Source organism: Molothrus aeneus, chromosome 1 (genome assembly GCF_037042795.1).
Source record: "Molothrus aeneus isolate 106 chromosome 1, BPBGC_Maene_1.0, whole genome shotgun sequence".
Lineage (NCBI taxonomy): Eukaryota > Metazoa > Chordata > Aves > Passeriformes > Icteridae > Molothrus > Molothrus aeneus.
Genome location: NC_089646.1, coordinates 33,870,599 through 33,888,468, shown reverse-complemented (window position 1 = coordinate 33,888,468; position 17,870 = coordinate 33,870,599). Strand labels below are relative to the sequence as shown.

Below are 17,870 nucleotides of genomic sequence, written 5' to 3'. Positions count from 1 at the left end.
TATAATATTTTTAAAGGAGTTACAAGAGAAGCATCTGGGAGCCAGACTTTGCTTGTGGAAACATGCCAACCACTGTATTGTGTTTCATTTCACTGACATGAGCTATGCCTTGCCTTTTGTCCCCTTTTTGAGTAAGTTCAGGAAGCATACTATAAATTTGAATACATTAACCTTGCAGATTATTATAGGATATTATGTGGTTTAAGCAAGATGCTTTATGAATTGTATGTATGTAAATTTTATGTCCAGTCCCATTTGTAATAATTAAGAATATGTAGTTTTCAGAAATGGCTTTTAAATTTAAGACTTGCTGCTGATCAATGATTATGAGAAACTTTACTTGACATTTACAGACTTTTCCTATCATATAAATTTGAGCTTGAGAAATATAACTGCTGTACATGGTTGTCAAATAACACTGTAGTACAGAGTTATACAGTATAGATTAGTTAATTGAATATTTGATTGCTGAATGTATTTACATTGGGAACTATTTATACTTTCTATGTAGATTTTAATAGCCACCACATTTATTTTAGCAAAACATTTTAATTATAAGGTTTATAAAATGTCATGTTGAACACTTAAATTATTTACATAGCTAAGAGCTATTACAGGTTGAGAGAACAAACAAATTCATTTTAGTTACAGTGAATTCATATAAATCTTTATTATGTTTAGAAGAATATTCCTATGCCACACGTATTTAGGCCAGCAATGTCTAGCACAGATTCCTGTGAACCTACAATAGAACCATGGAATAAACTTAAAAATTATTGTTGTTTTGTCCCTTTGAGAAACTAATTTGCATTCTGTCCAATAATTGCGACTATTTTTTTTGCTAGGGTGATGGGGAACAGAGAAGGAAGCATTTTTTGTTCATCAGACAAATAATTAGATGAGCATGTAGAAACATTAAAATCCAAAAGATATTCCTCTACATTGTTGAGACCTGTTAAGAGTAGAGTTATAAAATATTTTATTCTTTCTTTAAATGTTTAAGTACGGATTTATGTAGGATGCCTATGACCTCAATTTGGGATGCCAAAATTGAGGCTTTAGGAACAATTTTGGAAGTAGAGCCAAAATTGTGCTTTTGTTGAAATTTAGCATGAAACTTTATCTTCAGAGATGCTTCTGTTCAGGTGTGGAAGTTGTTACCTAATATCTTGATCAAAAAAGTAAAGGTAAGATTTTAAAAAAGGACCTAGTAAGACTTAAGGAATTTGTACTGAGCTGGATTTTGTAATCACTTATGAAATTTTCACCTTCTTTGATGGCCCATCAAACAATTTTTTGATTTCTGAGTTTAATATATTCTGACCAGTTCACTCAGCATATAGGATTAGACAAATACTTGATTTCTGACAAAACATCCCAAAACACTGACTTTATTTGTAAATACAAACTGTCTGTGAATATGAAAATGGGAAATCAGTGAATGAGTTTCTGGAAGTGGATCTCTATAATTTCTTTTATTCTTCATTATAGTCATTGTGTGCATATACACGATGAACTTGCTTGTGATGACCTTTATCTTTTCTCTTGAGAAGAATTACTATTATCAGGTCTTTCTTCATGAGGAAATAAAAAGGTCAGTGCAAAAGCCATCTCTTATTTCTATGCAGTGCACACTGCACTTTGGCATATATATATTGAATTTTATTAATAATAATTATATAATTTTGTCAAATAAATGTTAATATCTCAAAATTAGGCATTCTACGTGGTTTTCCTGGTAGATACTCCTGCTTTTTCTACCTTTTTTCTATCTCCTCTCCTCCAAAGCTTGCTATTGGTGTAACTGAGATTTGACATGCTTCTCTTTCTACTAGTTCTGTCAGACTAGCAGTTTTTTTCTTACTTTAACTTTGAATTGAAAAACTCTTAGTTCTTTTTCATCTATGTTACCCCACACCCAAAAAAAAAAAAAAAGGAATGTAGGGTATGTAAAAAGATTGAGAAGATTCTGTTTGGTTTGATTTGATTTTAATCAGAGATTTTAGATTATTTGTTGTTTGGAAGACTAGTGCAAGAAAGTGACCAACCAAGTTGAATTGAGCTGTCACTCAAAACATGACTGAAGATTGCTTATTTGCAAGGAGAGCTCCAAGCAGGGAGCTGAGTTCATGAAATCTTAATATATTCATAACTGGAACTGGGAATTGCCTGCACCTCTGTGGATTATTCAGTTGTCCCCGTGAATATATTCTGTTTGGTCATTCAGGTGACTGAGAATATTTTTCCTCCCATTTTGACAGTTTTTTCTTAAAATCTGAAGGGCCCTTGTGAAGCCCTGTAACAGCCACTTTCATATGAACAACTTCTGTGTTTAGTAAATGTACAAAATTGTGGGATCTGAAGGATTATTGGCTGTGACTACAGAATGGGGCAAAGGCAGGCAAGCAAAAGTTACTGGAATATTTGGTACTGGGGGAAGGAAAGAAAAAGAAAGGGGAAACGTGCTAACATATATTTAGGTCTCAGCAAGTAGAAAAGGTAAGTAAAGCAAAGCATTCCCCTAGATTTCATGAAAATTGGTAAAAGTCTCAGAGTAAAGTGTGAAGATCCACTTTGCAGCAACTATGGATGACCTTGCCAAAAATGTATTTTTTAATTTTATTTTTTATTTTGTGTGTGTGAGAGTAGCTGTTTTTCCTCCAGAGATGTGCTCTTTGATCACTTGTTTCTTGTTTTTTCCAGAAAAATAGTGAGAGGCCAAAGAATATCTTTCAGCTTTTAAAAATGTGATTTTTACAATCCATTGTGCTACTATAGTTCATGTGAATTCCAATGTGTGTGGTAATGTAGGAAAAATGTGGTGTCTTTTTCACAGATGTATTTAGAAATAGATACTTTTTTTCTCTCAAACAGTTTTCCAAATGCACTCATTTCTTTCTGTTACTTCTCTCTGTTATTATTCTTCATAGCAACAGTTATATGATCAAAATGTTACTCTGTTCAACACTAGAGAATCACAGCCATAAAGTGTGTTTGCTAGTTGTCCTTAGTGGGACTGGGAATTTTTTGGTTTACTTTACTCTTGTTTAACAAATGCTGTAACTCCAAAATACTTTTCTTAGGAAAGGGATGTTGGATCTGCTGTTTGGTTTTGGTTAAGCCAGATGTGCTAATATTCACTGGGTGGTGCCACAGAAGGGTGGTTTTGAGAGAGTTTTTTTCTCCTGAAAATGTGTAAGTGACATTCCACTACTCCCATGTGACTTCTCCTTCTCTTGCAATAGTGATCCTGAATTAATTTACAATAAAATCTACTAATCTTTTCTGTGAGGATGATGAGGTAACTTTCTCGAGGTCTTCTCAACAGGAGGCAATGCTTCACTTGTAGCTGAGCTGGCTGGTTTAGTTATTGCTTAGACAACTGGGAGTAACAGTGGTGCACAGTAGCACCTTTTAAAGATAAAAGGAGTGCAACTGAGGGAAAAAGAAGTGCAGGATTTCTCAAGGAGTACAGGAAGCCTCACATCTGGAGACTTGGCAAGATTTGTACAAAACTGGGTAATTTGAGCTAATCCTGTTCTAGAAAGTCATTAGCTTCAGCTGTGTCATACGTGAGCTATTAAAATGTACAGGCCCTTTTAAACTGCTGCTGAGCAGTTTAGTGTGGAGTACCAAAAGAGGCCAAATGTTGTTTCCTAGAAACCTGATCTAACTTTCTGAGTTAGAGCAGGGTATTAGACTGAGCAATTTCCACAGATCCCATCTCTCCCAAAGTTATTTTGTTGTTCTAGCTTTTTCACTTTGTAAAGCCAGTGCTACTTATTCAAGGCCATTGAGAAGTCAGGACATTGTTAATATTAATAGCAGACTTCTCTTACTGTCTCCTGGTTGGGAAGAGTGGTGTGTATATTTAACCTTACTTTAGATAATGGTTGTTTTCAAAGAGCTGGTTAAAACTTGTGCAAAAGTGTTAGTTGGAGGTCCCATCCTGTTTAGATGGTGGTATATTTGAATGAAACCTTTTGCCTCCATCTTGGACTCAGACTTGGATCGCATGTGTTGGGAGAAATTTGGGTTAGGAATTGGCATGGGTTGTCGTCAACGAAAACTGAAGCATCTCAGTATGCATATTATTTTTCTTTAAGATGTATTTTTATATTGTTCATAACCCAGAGATCTCTTTCTGTATTCTTTTGGAATACAGTTCTGTACTGCCTGTTTCTCATCATATTTCTGAACACAATGATGACCATTTAGTCAGATGCAACTTCTCCTTTCACTGACATATGTTGATGTCATCTTGTCTGCAATCCCAGTGTTTAGCCTGTGTTTGGGTGACCTGTTTCTATCATTCTGCATGTGTTGTGGAATTGGGTTTTTTTTACACTCAAGTTTGCATAGGAATATAACTTTTTTTTGTTTGAGCTCTTGAGTGGCAACTAGCTGACCCATAGAAGTAGCAATAAAATGTCCTCTCTTTGGTCATGGAAATTCTCATGTTTATAAACTCTTCTCTAGCAGCCAACTTGTTTCCACTTCTCTCACTGTCCTGGAGGCATTTTCCTTCTCAAACCATGCACTGTTGTACAGTCAGGTGGAGCTTTAATAAAACAAGAGTCTGTCTCCCCCTCTCTGCTGCCCCCAAGAACTCACACTAGGGCTAGACAACAGCACCTTCAGCAGCCTTTTCCAAACTGTTTTGTTGTTTACAGAGTACACTAGGCTGCTAATGGTGAGGTGAAATGTCAAGAAGCATTGTGTAAATCTTCCAGTAAACTGCCATGTCCCAGAGGAGCTGGGGGAAAGGGACAGATCTTTGGGAATATTGGAGGATTATCAAAGTTGGAGTTTTGCTAATTGCATTTGAAGATCTCTTCGTATAGAGAGATGTCTCCCATACATAATGGGTGGATCTGGAGTCTTAAAGATACTAGAAATGAAAATCCCTGCCATTATAAATACACAAACCAAGGCAAGTGAGCCTACTAGATTTTCTATGAAGCTGCTTAGGTGAAGTGTACAGGCCTGTAGAGGTGAGAATGCTTTACACCTTGAATAATCCCAGTTTGTGAGTTAACGTATTCTATTCAATACTTTGATTACAGTAAACAAAACCAGCTCAGCTATGCAGCAAAATCTACCAAACCACACAGATGGTTATAAGCTTTTCATTGTGTGGGTGAAGTGTACAGGCCTGTAGAGGTGAGAATGCTGCAGAGAACCCCATCCCCAAAGCTGGGGAGCACTCACCTCAGGTAAGGCAATTTACTGGCCCTGCATAAAACAGGGCATTAATACTTGGTCACCAGCTCTCACCACAAATGCTGGCAGAAGATGTCAGTTTGGCCAAATTATATAAACAATCTTCTTCCTAAATTTTGTGCGTTTATTGCTGCTTCTCTGGAAATATTAAATGTTTCTCTGAACAAATACTCTTGTTTTTAAAAAAGCCAATTCTTGCTAATTTAAAAAAAATGTGGCTGGGTTGATTAATGTTTCTTATTAGAGTAATAATCCATCTGTTATTGGGGGGTGGGTCAATTCATAAAACTGTAAATTCTGGAGAGAAAAGATCTTGACTCTTTCCCATGGTAAGCATTTATGTGGGTTTGAGATTTCTTGTTTGCATTTGTGTGGAGTCTTATTTGGCAGCAAAAAAGCAGCGTGGAGGAGTAATACTCTTGGTGTTAACATGCCATTATTTCTTTTACTTCTTCTTGGGCAGAACAGTGTAGACCTGTGATACTCGGTGTCACCAGAGTTCATGTACACACCTGTTTTTTTTTGCATGCATCTGTTCTCCCTGCCAAGTACAATAGTAAAGACACTGTGTAGTTTTTAAAATTGTTTATTTAATAATAAAATTTTTTTTGGGGTGTCTCTCTTACAAGACTTGTTTGTATGCTTATAACCTTCTGACACTACAGTGAGATTTCAAATGAAGAGACATGAATGTGCATTACAAGTGTATGATTGCTTGTATCATTATGAATTAGATGAAAAATTAGTTCACTGCAGTACTTTTTATCTGAACTGATCAAAACATCTTCCAGTCATGTTGCTAACAATATGTGATAGGAATAATAACTTCACTTGTTGTTGTGTTCCACGCTGCAGCCGAGAGGCATGTAAATACAAGCTGCTTATTTGCAAGAAGCTTCCAGATTTGCAATATGATTGCTATGGAAACCACACAATGAAAAGCTTATAACCATCTGTGTGGTTTGGTAGATTTTGCTGCATAGCTGAGCTGGTTTTGTTTACTGTAATCAAAGCATTGAATAGAATACGTTAACTCACAAACTGGGATTATTCAAGGTGTAAACTAGGATTGTGCAATGAGAATGTGTCAGAAACTATAAGGCTATAGAATACCAAATAATAACGGCATTACATTAGAATCAAATGTAAAAAGATGGTTAGGTAACATGTTAGTAGAGGAAACTGCTAAATTTATGCATGTTTATCGTGGAGATACCGCATTCCATTGGAGGAATGCACTGTTCAAGCCAAACATCCATTTTATACTTAAGTAGTCCAGTCTTCTTTCCTTCCTCCCTTTAATGGATTTATATAAAAAAACTTCAGCAAATTTAGGGTTCATTGTTCGCTTTTAAAATTTTGTAGATGGTAGAATCATATGTGATTAGGTGATTATTTTTCTGTTTTTTCTTCAAACTGCAAATTAAATAAGTAAATTATTTTTAACAACTTTAGTGTACTAACTGAAGAAAACCTGTAACAAATATAGTTAATTCCTTGTTGCATTGTCACAAGAATTTTGTAGGTTGTTTGCCATTAAGGTCTCTAAGTATCAGCATAGTATGGAACATAATCTGTATCTCAGGAGTTCTTTGGATCTACAGCTCTGGAAGAGTTCATTGGTTTGGTTAGTGTAGATTAGTCTCATTTTGACATAGTGAGAAGGTGGAAAAGAGTATTTTCTCTCTGCAGTGATAGTGATGGTGTGAAGAAGATGTACAGATGAAAAACTGGAACAGATTATTTTAAAGGTATGCATGACTCCTTAGACACAGTGTCTTAAAAAAACCAGAAGTATTTCTACAGTATTTCTTAATTTAATTTTTAATCTTTTGGCTCTGTGCCCTGTTGCAACACAAAGTTATGCATGTTGCATCAGACTGCAGCTGTAATTCCTGAGGTAATCGAGGTTGCTGTGTTTAAAGGACGCTGCCTGCACATAGTTACTGCTTCAGGCCATAATACCAGAAAACATGAGTTAAGAACCACAGGTTCTCTTTTACTACCCTAAGCCAAGCCTACTACAACTGCTCCACTCTGAACATGATTACATTAGCAAACGGTGTGAACCATTTGCAACGGGATCATAAAGCAGAGGTTTGTGCCAAGGACCTGATGTTTGTTGTGCCTGTTTCAGAGGAGGTTTCCTATGCAGTTTCTTCAGCCTGATACCATGGACTGAATGCCCATTAGCAGCTAGACAATGTCCACCATGCTTCTGGACTGCCTCTTCCAGTCTAATTGTACCTGAAACTTTGTCCTCTCTGTGACAACTCTGTAGTGTAAAGCAAGGTGGGATGAGTGGCGATGGTTGAGATCCAAATCAGGATGCAAATATGGTAAGTTTTTTGCTTGACTTGGACACCTTTTGGAATTCAAAGAGCTTTGATTCAGACATTTTCATATCTTCAGATGTGGATCTGGTCAACTCTTGTCTCTGAAATAAATATTTCAGAAGAATGCATATATTCTAAGTATTTTCTGTGAAATAACAATGCAGTTCACATGTATTCGGCAGTACCTTACATGTATTCAGCAGTACCTTACAAAAAAGTCTCTTCAAACCTCTGCTGCTGCTTTACTTTAGTTGAGATACCCTCTACTGGAGTCAGTCCTCAGTTTAAACATCATGGTCTGATGACCATGACAAGTGATAGAGTTAAAATCCATAGGACATTCAACACAGCAAGTGCTTTAGGTCCAAACATTCAGTAACAGGTAATACTAACATCTGTTTAATGAAAGAATAATATGATAGTGTCTGTGTTGGATGAAGGTGTTTTTTTTCTGGGAAAAGGGCGAAATTCTAGAAAATGTTACTGATACTGGGGTACTACTCCCTGTGAGGGGTGTAACCATGGTAGGGAACCCAGAGAATGACAGTGCCTCCTAGTGCTCTGGACAGCAGATAGGCTTGAACTTTTGCCATTTCTGCTCCAATTGTGAGTTCTTAAAATAAACAGATGAGCATACTTGGAAATGTGTGACAAATGTTAATGCCAAGTAGGGGAATACATTTGAACATCTGAATGCAGTACATAGTTTAGAGTGTTTTGTGTGTAATACAGCTTCAGATTTCTCCTGATCTATTGCTAGGATTTTTTTTCTTGTTCTTTTTCCACCCCACCTTGGCTTAAAAAATAGCTTATATTAATCTTTACCAGATTTTTAACTAGTCAAGATTCAAGAACAAAAATCTTGCTGACTTAGTAGGGCAGAATTTCAAAGCTCTTTGTAAAGTGAATCTTATGTTCTAATTGTAATATTTGTAGGACTGTGTGTAGAGGTTAGCAGCAATTATGCATACTCATTCCAACAGGTCTACTCTTGTGCTTTAAACATCTGCTTTAATGTTTGCAGGAGCAGTCTTGTGGATAGATTAAATTTTTACAAGGTTAAAAAATCCTTTGAACTTTTGATATAAAATTCACTCTTTGTCAAAGTAAATGGGCAATTACATACGTGTTTCACAATGAGGAACATTTTAAACACTGTGAGTGATTCATCTGTTGTCTGTCATTAGTAAAATATCAAAACTAGTTGCTGAAATGTGTATCTTACAAAGAAGCTTGACTATCTGTATATGATGTGATGAGTAGCAAAGGCAGAGAATTTAAATGTATTAAAAGTCCAATTCATGTTTGAGAAGTGGGTTTATCAATATACTATTTCCTCATTCAGTACAGCAGCCTTGTCAGTTTTGATATATTGTAAATGCCAAGATAAATTTGTTTCTACTTCCTTATGAACCTAAAGACAGGATTCAGCTAAAAGTTTGTTCCCCTTTTTTACATCATCAACAGAATTGTTGACTGGGAAATACAAGGAGCAGATCTGATGTCCCTGTACTGAGTAGAGTGTGGATTTACTCAAGTGAGGGTCTGGACTTGAGAGAGTTCAATGTCTGTGCCAGACAGGAAGGATGGAGCACATCTTTCGAAGTTGCCTGTGGGGATTTCAGACTGTTCCAAGCCTGCTAGCCAGAAAACATGCTTTAGAGCTGATCACTGCCAGGTTTTCTCTTTTCTTGTCTCCTAAACTTGCCCTAAGTCATTTGATAGAGTCTGGCTTGCTTAAAACATGGTCAGGCACAATGGGTAGGAGTAGTGAAGGGCATGGTATCTGTAGTGGCTGTGTTCCCATCATGCAGGTGTTGAGCTACTGTGTCTGTAGGACAGTGTGGAAGGTAAGATTTCATCTGCCTTTGTTGCATACTGCTCTCTACAACTGAGTTATTGCTTGGGCTGGGGATACTTTTTCACACCTTGGTTTCCTTTTCTTTATCCTTTTCTGGCAAGAAATGTACGCAGCAGAAGAGGATCCTCATTCTAATTGCCTCGGAATGGCTGAAAATCAGCAGAACTGCAGCTCTATATGACTGCATTCAGACCAGAGTGAAAAGGGAAACAGATGTTCACAATTGAGATTTTGAAAGAAAGATCTTGGAGTGTTTGGATGGATGGCGGAAACCACAGAAATAACAATGTTCCAACTTCTGTATAAGTGCAAAATAGTAAACAAAGCTTACAGTCTGGAAATACAGAGTGTGTTTTTCAGGCTGATGTGGGCTGTAATTCCTGTCAGCTGAGGTGGCCCTTCAGGATTTCATTTGCAGTTATGTGTTTTGCAGAAGAACGTCTTTCTTCAAAAGCTGAAGTGCCAAGCAATGAGAGGCAGGAGGAAGTTACCACTGTTTCAGGTAATTAAAACCTTTCCTCTTTATTTTGTGTATACACTTTCTTTTTACCTTTATTTTCTTCTCTCTTCCATTTGCTGTTTTAAAATAATGTTTTTATAGCTCTGTAAAGCTGTCTTTTTTTTCCCGGTATGTGATGGCAGCAAAACTGCTTAAGTACCACTTAGGATGCATGAAAACCACTTGAGAAGGATTTATAAAGTAAGCCAATTTATACAAGGTATTCCTTCCTGAATTACTTTGTAATGACTCAATTAGCTTTCATTTCTGCACAAAGGAGATTTAGTTGCATAAATTAGCTTATCATCATTGAGGAAGTGTCACTGCTAAAGGACAGTTTATAGATACAACATGCAGTTGCTGTCAAACCTATAAGAATGTAATATAGACATCTGTGTATACTTTGTGCTTGAGCAGAACAGACTTCTGCCATTCAGAGACTAACAGGGGACAACAAGTTGCCCAAGGGACTGGCAATGTAGACGTCTCTGAAAAGGTCAACTTGACACAGGCTCTGACAATCGACCCAAAGCTCTGTCTTCTTTGATAAAAATCAGATAAACTTAAGACCACTAATTGATCTGCAGCCTGTTTAAATGTTGGCCATGCATATCTTCATTGCATATAATTACCAGAGAAAGCAAATGAATCAGGTAAGAAATGCCAGAGTCCAGTGACAGCAGCATAAAAATTGGAAAAGGACACAAATGCCCAGAAAGGCTGTGAAGGATATTCTCTCAGCTTTAGCTTGGCAAAGCGCCCTTGTGCTAATTATCTCTGGGACTGGAAAAATAACTGCATGCACCATGTAAAGTCACATAGCCAGGCAACTTTTCTTAAAAGAAAGGTATTTCCAGTTATGCTTAAAAACAATATATTTTTGTGCTTCAAGGGCACAGACCTTTAGATAAACTGTTGGTGATTTGACACAGCAAGCAGAGAAGACTCGCTTCTTATCAGACCTTACACCTTTGTGAGATCTGCTGCATTGTAACTGTGACCTGCACTGACATGCAATCTGGCTCTCCTTCCCCCATTGCACATAATACACATAATTCTTTCAGGCCTGTCAAGGAAGGGGTGGGCAAGAAGAGTTCCTTTAGGAAGTAGCTCTGCAGTGCTCTTCCTGTTGCAACATGTGGAGAGGAAACAGAGGCCTGATTTCCTGACCCATACAGGAAAGCAGGAACAGGTTGCTGTGAAGAGTTTTGGGTTGCTTTTCTTGGAAAGGAAACAAGAGCCGAGCCATCAGATGCTGTTAGCATTGTGCTCTGCTAAAAACATGTGTAAAACAACATGACTCATTACAGCCTTAATATTTAGTACTCATTTAGACATTACTGTAATTATAAGAGTGTGTTGTCATAATGGAGCATGGGGTCAATCCAATTATAAAGTTGCCAACAGCATTTTTTTTCCACTAATGTACCTTCCTGAAATTCTAATTGCTCATACTTTTAAAAAACCAAAATCTTAGTATCTGCATTTTTGAAAAAATTTAATTGCTATGAGAACAGCCTTATCAGTCTTATTAGTATTTGTGTAATGTCATTGAAAATACCATAGCAGTTCCCCCCAGATGTCAGGCTCATTTCAAGCAATAGTTTTGTGATCTGATCTTACATAGTTCACTATTTAACACTGGAAATTTGTTTGACTTTTAGGGCTGAGTTGACATGAGTATTTCTGATAGGCATCGCATCATAAATACCTGACATGACTTGAGAATATTTTATGATTTTCTACACAAACAGTGCATACATTCTTAAGTTTAATTTATTGCCTCGCTTTACTAAACCTGAACTCAGAGAAAATAGTCTGCATGTTGTCTGCTCAAGCTCAGCTGGAGCTCAAGCTGATTAGTGCAAAAAGTTTTTCTTTTTTTTCCTACTCTTTTCTTGCCATAACATATTTCTACTTCAATTAACTTTCAGACTTGAGTTCTTTTTATTCTGTTCTGTTCTTCTTGGTGCTGACTCTTGCTGCTGGATAGCTTTGCATTAACTGCTAGGGACCTAATAATTTAAAAATACCAAAGCACTGAAGAGTTTCAGTTATATAATACGGCTTGCTGGGTCTTTTTTGTTATAACTTTCTACCCATTATCATTTCCACAATCCCTATTTCAGTAAGTGTCTTTTTTTTTTTTTTTTTTTTTTTGCTTTATCAGTGTAAATATGTTGATTTTTGGGTTTGATTTTAAGGAACAGAATATGTTCCTTAAATATGTTTGATTTTAAGGAACAGAAGAATGGAAGTGAGAAAGATTAAACCAAATATCTTGGGATGTATTAAGACTTTGAGTCTAAATAAATACCCTACTGTTGTTTTGCCCTTATTTTGTAACTTTTCTGGCCTGTGGGATAAAGGGCAACTAACAGGCATTTTTTGAAGCTTAGGGCATCATCAGAACGAACAAATAACTGGATTCTTTGACAGAGCTTGTCTTGTTTGGTGATTGAGACTCAAAACTGAGAGTCTAGATCACTTGTGTAAGACACTCATTCTGATAGCATTAATTTTGAACTTCAGCTGTACCTCCATCTTTAAGCCTTCACAATAGTAAATATTGAGCACATAACTAACCAAAGGGGCTACAGTTTGTATTTTTCAAATGTTGTTAAAGAATCTTCAAATCTGACACTATTAACTTTTGAAAAATCTTACCAAGAGTTGAGGAACATGAGTCAGAATGGCAAGCTGTTTAATATGCTAGGCAGTGGACCACAGTTGTGCATGGAAAACATTCACATGTATTCCTTCATTCCACAAGGAATGTGCAAGCAAATAATAGAACTCCTGGCTCTAAATCACTACCATAGTAGGGTTTGCTAACTTGCATGTCATCAGTGTTAAAATGGACGACTGAAACAAATCAGGCACAATCACATTTATACTAACGTTTTATGTAGTGCATTTTCATATTTAGGTTGTAACTTTGATTTTGTTTTGGTCTGTTTAGTGCTCTGTCAGGTTTGTGCTCAGAAATGGGAATTGCAAAAATTGTCACAATGTAGGGGGCAGAAATTAACCTGCTGATTGCCTTAGGCTGCAGTGAGATAGCACACTTAAATCCCTCTGAAATATGTATTATTAATCTGTTTTTCAAGTTGTGGTGTGGTTTGGTTCTTCTTTTCTGTCTATTGTGGTTGTTAGAATATTATTATAATTTTTCCCCTTGAGCAATTCATGGGCATTCCTAAGTTTTAAATAGTCTAATATTTGAGATGCATGCTTGAGTGATATATTTTTCAGATTTTTTTTACCTGAACTGTTTACCTTTCTTTCTTCAAGCACGTATTGTCAGATGGCAGTATTTTTCAGTGAAATAAGCAGCCTGAGACTACTGTCAGAGAGGCTGGCAGCCATTGTCTTTTGATCTGTCAAAATAACTCTGAAGTGTTTCCATCCGTGTATTGAACAAAAATATCCATTGTTCCTACTACCATTACTAGAAAAGCAGAGATGGCTGGTGTAAACCATGAAGAATTCTTTTTGGAAGAGTATTGATAACTATTGGATAGTAGTTCATCCAGTAGCTGTCCTGGAATAAAAGAAATATTTTCTGGAGAAACAACCTATCCAAAATCCTCTTCACCCATTTCTTGGGATTGGTAGTCTTCAAAGCAGTGGGTAGATAAAACCAAACTGCTTTCTGCCCTCAGCTACACACTTAATGGTTTATCATGTCTTATTTGTATTTCTGGCCAAGTGACCATACCTTCAAAATGTAACACACTTCAGTTTAGCAGTTATGTCGTCATGGTATTTTTAAGGCATGCAACATTTTGAAGTGTTTGAGAATAGAGTGTAATTTTAACAGAGTAACACCGGCAAATCAATACCTTTGGAATTTGAACTGTAATGGGCATGTAAGTTCTTGATGCTAAATCCATCTGTTTTCAGGTACTACATGTGTTTAAGAAGCTTCACATTATTTCACTGCCATATAAATACCAAATTCCTTTACTCAGACCTCCTGGTTTTGTTTTATACCATTCTTCAGAGGCAATAAAAGGAAATTTGTCAAGGTCTTCTCAAACTGAAAGGGACTAAAGTAAGAATGAGTGGGCTTGTGTTTTGCAGAGGTTTTTGCAGCCTATTTTTTTTTCTTCATTCTACACCTGTGTTTGTAAGCACTATGAATCATTATATGAAGCCCTTTTCACTTTAGGTGTATAAAGTCTGAAGTTACATTTACAATTGTCTTTCATGTATAGTTAGTTACCCTTATAGAATAGTTGTTCACAAACTTACACTGCCACTTTTTTTCCATGTTTTTTCTTTCTGTGCTCTTGGTATACTGTGTATATTTTTCTGAAAAATGTGGCTTTCTGATTAAAATAACCCTATCTTATGCTGAATTCACAGATGAGGGCACAGAGCCATGGTCAGTCTTTGGTCAGAATCTTCCCTGTTGCAATAAGCTTATTTTAAAATGCATCTTTCCAGTGTGTTCACATTATTAATTGAGTTGCTTTCCACTTTAAAACTTAATTAAATGCTCGTGATGAACATAAAAGGAGAGACGTGTCTCACCCTCTATTGGGTCCCTTCTGTTGCAACTCACTTAAGTGTTAACAGGAGTTACTGCAGGCACATAAAGGTAAGAGCAGAGCTCAAAGTGGTAAAGGTCAGTGTGGAAAGTCATGATTTCTTTCAGTGATGTTCTGAAGAAGTAAAAGTCCTGAGTAATATGTTTTAAACAAAATCAATAAGCCAACTGATGAAAGATTTGAGAGGTGGGATGTACCAAAATAGTTCTTTTATTTTTTTCTTGTGTGGACTTACGTTATTGTTTATGACACAGAATTGGGAACTGTGATCTGTATAGTAAGAAATGACCAAGGAGAGATTCCGATTTAATATTTATCACAAATTAATTTTGTGCTAACCTGTGTTACTGTTTATAATTGTCTAATGCTAAATTGGTGAATAATGAAGTGAAAAATAGGAAGGGCCAAAATTTGGAGGTGCAACATTTCAAACTGATTATGCCTTCATATTAAAATGTCTGTGCATTTTAAAATAACTAAATCTCTTATTTCTGAATGATTGTGAGCTTTCATATGGGTATGAATTGTTGCTTTTGGGGTGAGGACAGAAGATTTTGGGCCTTGGCAGCCAGAACGCCCCCTAGTGCTATGCAGAAAGTCATAGATCCTAATCACCAGTTTATGGAAATTAAATGGTGGATAACTGGCATAGCAGCTTTGAATAGAAGGTTGTGAATATTTAGCCTTATGACAGTAGTGCCACCCAAACAAGATAGCACAGAATGCAGGCTGAAATGGAGAAAGAGAAAACAAACTCTTCTTGCTCACACAGAGAGTATTAAAATTCAAATCTAAGTATTTGCCAAAATAGAGAAGAACACAAGTTGAATACCACTATTCTTTTATAGTGTGATGCTTTCTATCTCCTGATACTTGATATTTTAGCAGGATTTTTTTTTGTAATAAAATGAACCAATCATGGTTAAATTGTAAACTATAAATAATGGCGTAGAGTGCTAATGACATGCAAATGTAACTGGTGTATGTTGGAATAACCAGCAAGCCTGCAGTTCAAGGATCATATAACAAAACTAAGATGACAGCCTTGATCCAGCCAGTTCAGTGATATTTATGTTATCAGAATTAGAAGATAGCTTTCCAGTGATGTAAATTATTAGTACGTATACATTCTGTCTGGTTAGTGTATACATAATGTAACCGGTCATCTTAGTGGTATTGCTTACATTCTTTTTGCATTAACTCATCACACTCCATTCTCATGGAATTAAAAACAGGAAATAGTTTGCAGTGCAACAGAAGCGCCCAGTGTATTTAACTGTGTGTGAGCGCTGTGTTTCAATAGATGTACTCTGTATTGTAAATGTATGACAAAGCATTTATTACTGTGTTATTGCCGTATTACAGAGCAAAGAGTGCTAAATAATCAATCAGTTAATGGTCTGTATGGCAGCTTGAACACAGCACATCCATTGTGCTTATGCTGTTAGAAGGATGAGTTTATGACTGTAGTGTAGTTGCACGTTTAGCCAGGGCTTAATGTCCTAAACTGGAGCTGACACAAATATTTTTGAAATGCAGCTTCAGCAACAGTTTCCAAGTTCTCCAATATTTCAGAAGGAAGAATCAAGGATTATCTCAGAGGTTCTCAGAGAAGCTATTTAATTTTGTTGGAACGGGAGAGAGAGGGGGAGTGTATCACAAAATACTTTAGCTTCCTTTCACTGATCATTATTAATTATATTCTAGCAGTTTTATCAGTTTCAAGTTGGGGTACATGTATGGCTTGCTAGAAATATACTGGCAGAGGAAAAATAGCTGCTTTAAGTTGCAGCTTTGAAAAATGCTTTGAAAACCTGTAGCTACATGTCTCTCAGTGATGCAACTTGCCAGTGAAGGGCTTGCGCATTAAACTTATTTTTCACTTGCTTTCATGGCAGGAAGGAGCTGTTTCTGAAAAGAGGAATAAGAAATGTGTGCTAATAAATTGCTTTGTACTATTTGAAGGTTTAAAGAGTAACTTTAGTTATCCTCAGCCTTAGTTGGTTTATAATTAGGTGCTGTTTTCTTTGCAGATAGCGAAAATACCGATTATGCCAATTTCTATCAAGGTTTGTGGGACTGCACTGGAGATGAAGCTGATGAGTTGACATTTAAACGTGGTGACGTTATCTACATTATCAGTAAGGTATGAGACACTACTGGGGCTACATGGTTTGTAAAAAGAGGGCCATGGCACAAGGGCACATTCCCACAGTTCTGTGGGGGGAAATTGGCACTCCCTTTCAAATCCTTTGTCTGCAATCAGATAGTCACTGCAATTAATTATTTTGTCAAATGAACTATAATCACAATTAAAACATAGCCACATAACAGGAATTAACTTTAAAGCATGTTTATTTACGTGTTAGATCTTGGCTACCATTTGTTAACTGACTTAACAGGAGACAATGTACTTTCTGCTTGTAGAAGTTAACCTTGCAGAATTTTAAGTTACCTTGTATGTTATGTTTTTTGTTTCCTGTTTTATATTCCTGACTCTGCTGATTCTGACTTTTTTGGGATCTTCCTACAAAAGATGGTTTGTTTTTTTGAACTATGCTTTCATCTTTGTATGTAGATTGTTATTGTTCTGAGAGCTCAGATTCCAAATTCATTTGCTCTGACAGATTTGGGCATTTTTTATTATATTTCTGTTTGCAAAGCAAATGAGAAATATAATTTCTCTCATCTGAATTAGCACTAAACAGTAAAGGCATGAAGTTTTGTTTTATATTGATGTTGGTTAATTTTCACATTTTCTCTTGACCTCCCCAACACAAACAAAACCTCTGTTAAAATATATATATCATGGTCCATTGAAGTCTACTTCTGAACAATTAATCAGAGGAAATTTCTATTTTCTCCCCCTATTAGAAAAAAAAACCAAACCGCTTTTATAAGTTCTCAATGAAAAAAACTACTTTATAAAATATGTGTCTATCTAATTGCTGTTCAGTGTAATTAGTACAAAAAATATTGTAGGTCACTGAAATACACAAGTAGGTGCATGAAAGATAAAGGCATCTGTTTGTCCTAGTTTCAAATTAAGTTTTGTCACAATTGCTTTAAATCTTCTGTGATACCTTTAACTACATTTCTGGATAATAAATGTAACAGCTTCTCTTTTAAATAAATTTAAGATTTATGGATATAAGGATAGTCCTATATAAAAATATAGAAGATGTATTACTAATATTAATTTGACCATGTATGTCTTTTGGGGTATTTCATTGTCACTTAAACTAATAACTGAATTGCATTACTAAAGGCTGAATAAAGCTTGTGGATTGGGCAAACTTTCAAGCAGTTATTCAGCACTGAAGAATTGGACTAATTTAAAATAACCATTTCTTCCCCCTCTCGCTCCCCCCAAAAAGCCCATGAGTGAATGGATT

The 17,870-nt window shown here is 36.2% G+C and overlaps 1 protein-coding gene across 1 annotated transcript in view; it reads left to right on the top strand.

Annotated features, from left to right (window-relative positions):
• Positions 1-17,870, top strand: part of SKAP2 (src kinase associated phosphoprotein 2) — a 120,627-nt gene that overhangs the window by 91,669 nt on the left and 11,088 nt on the right. The window contains exons 10-11 of the mRNA XM_066554858.1: positions 9,854-9,922; positions 16,509-16,621. Coding sequence (XP_066410955.1) covers positions 9,854-9,922; positions 16,509-16,621 — 182 coding nt within the window. The remainder of the gene's footprint in view (positions 1-9,853; positions 9,923-16,508; positions 16,622-17,870) is intronic.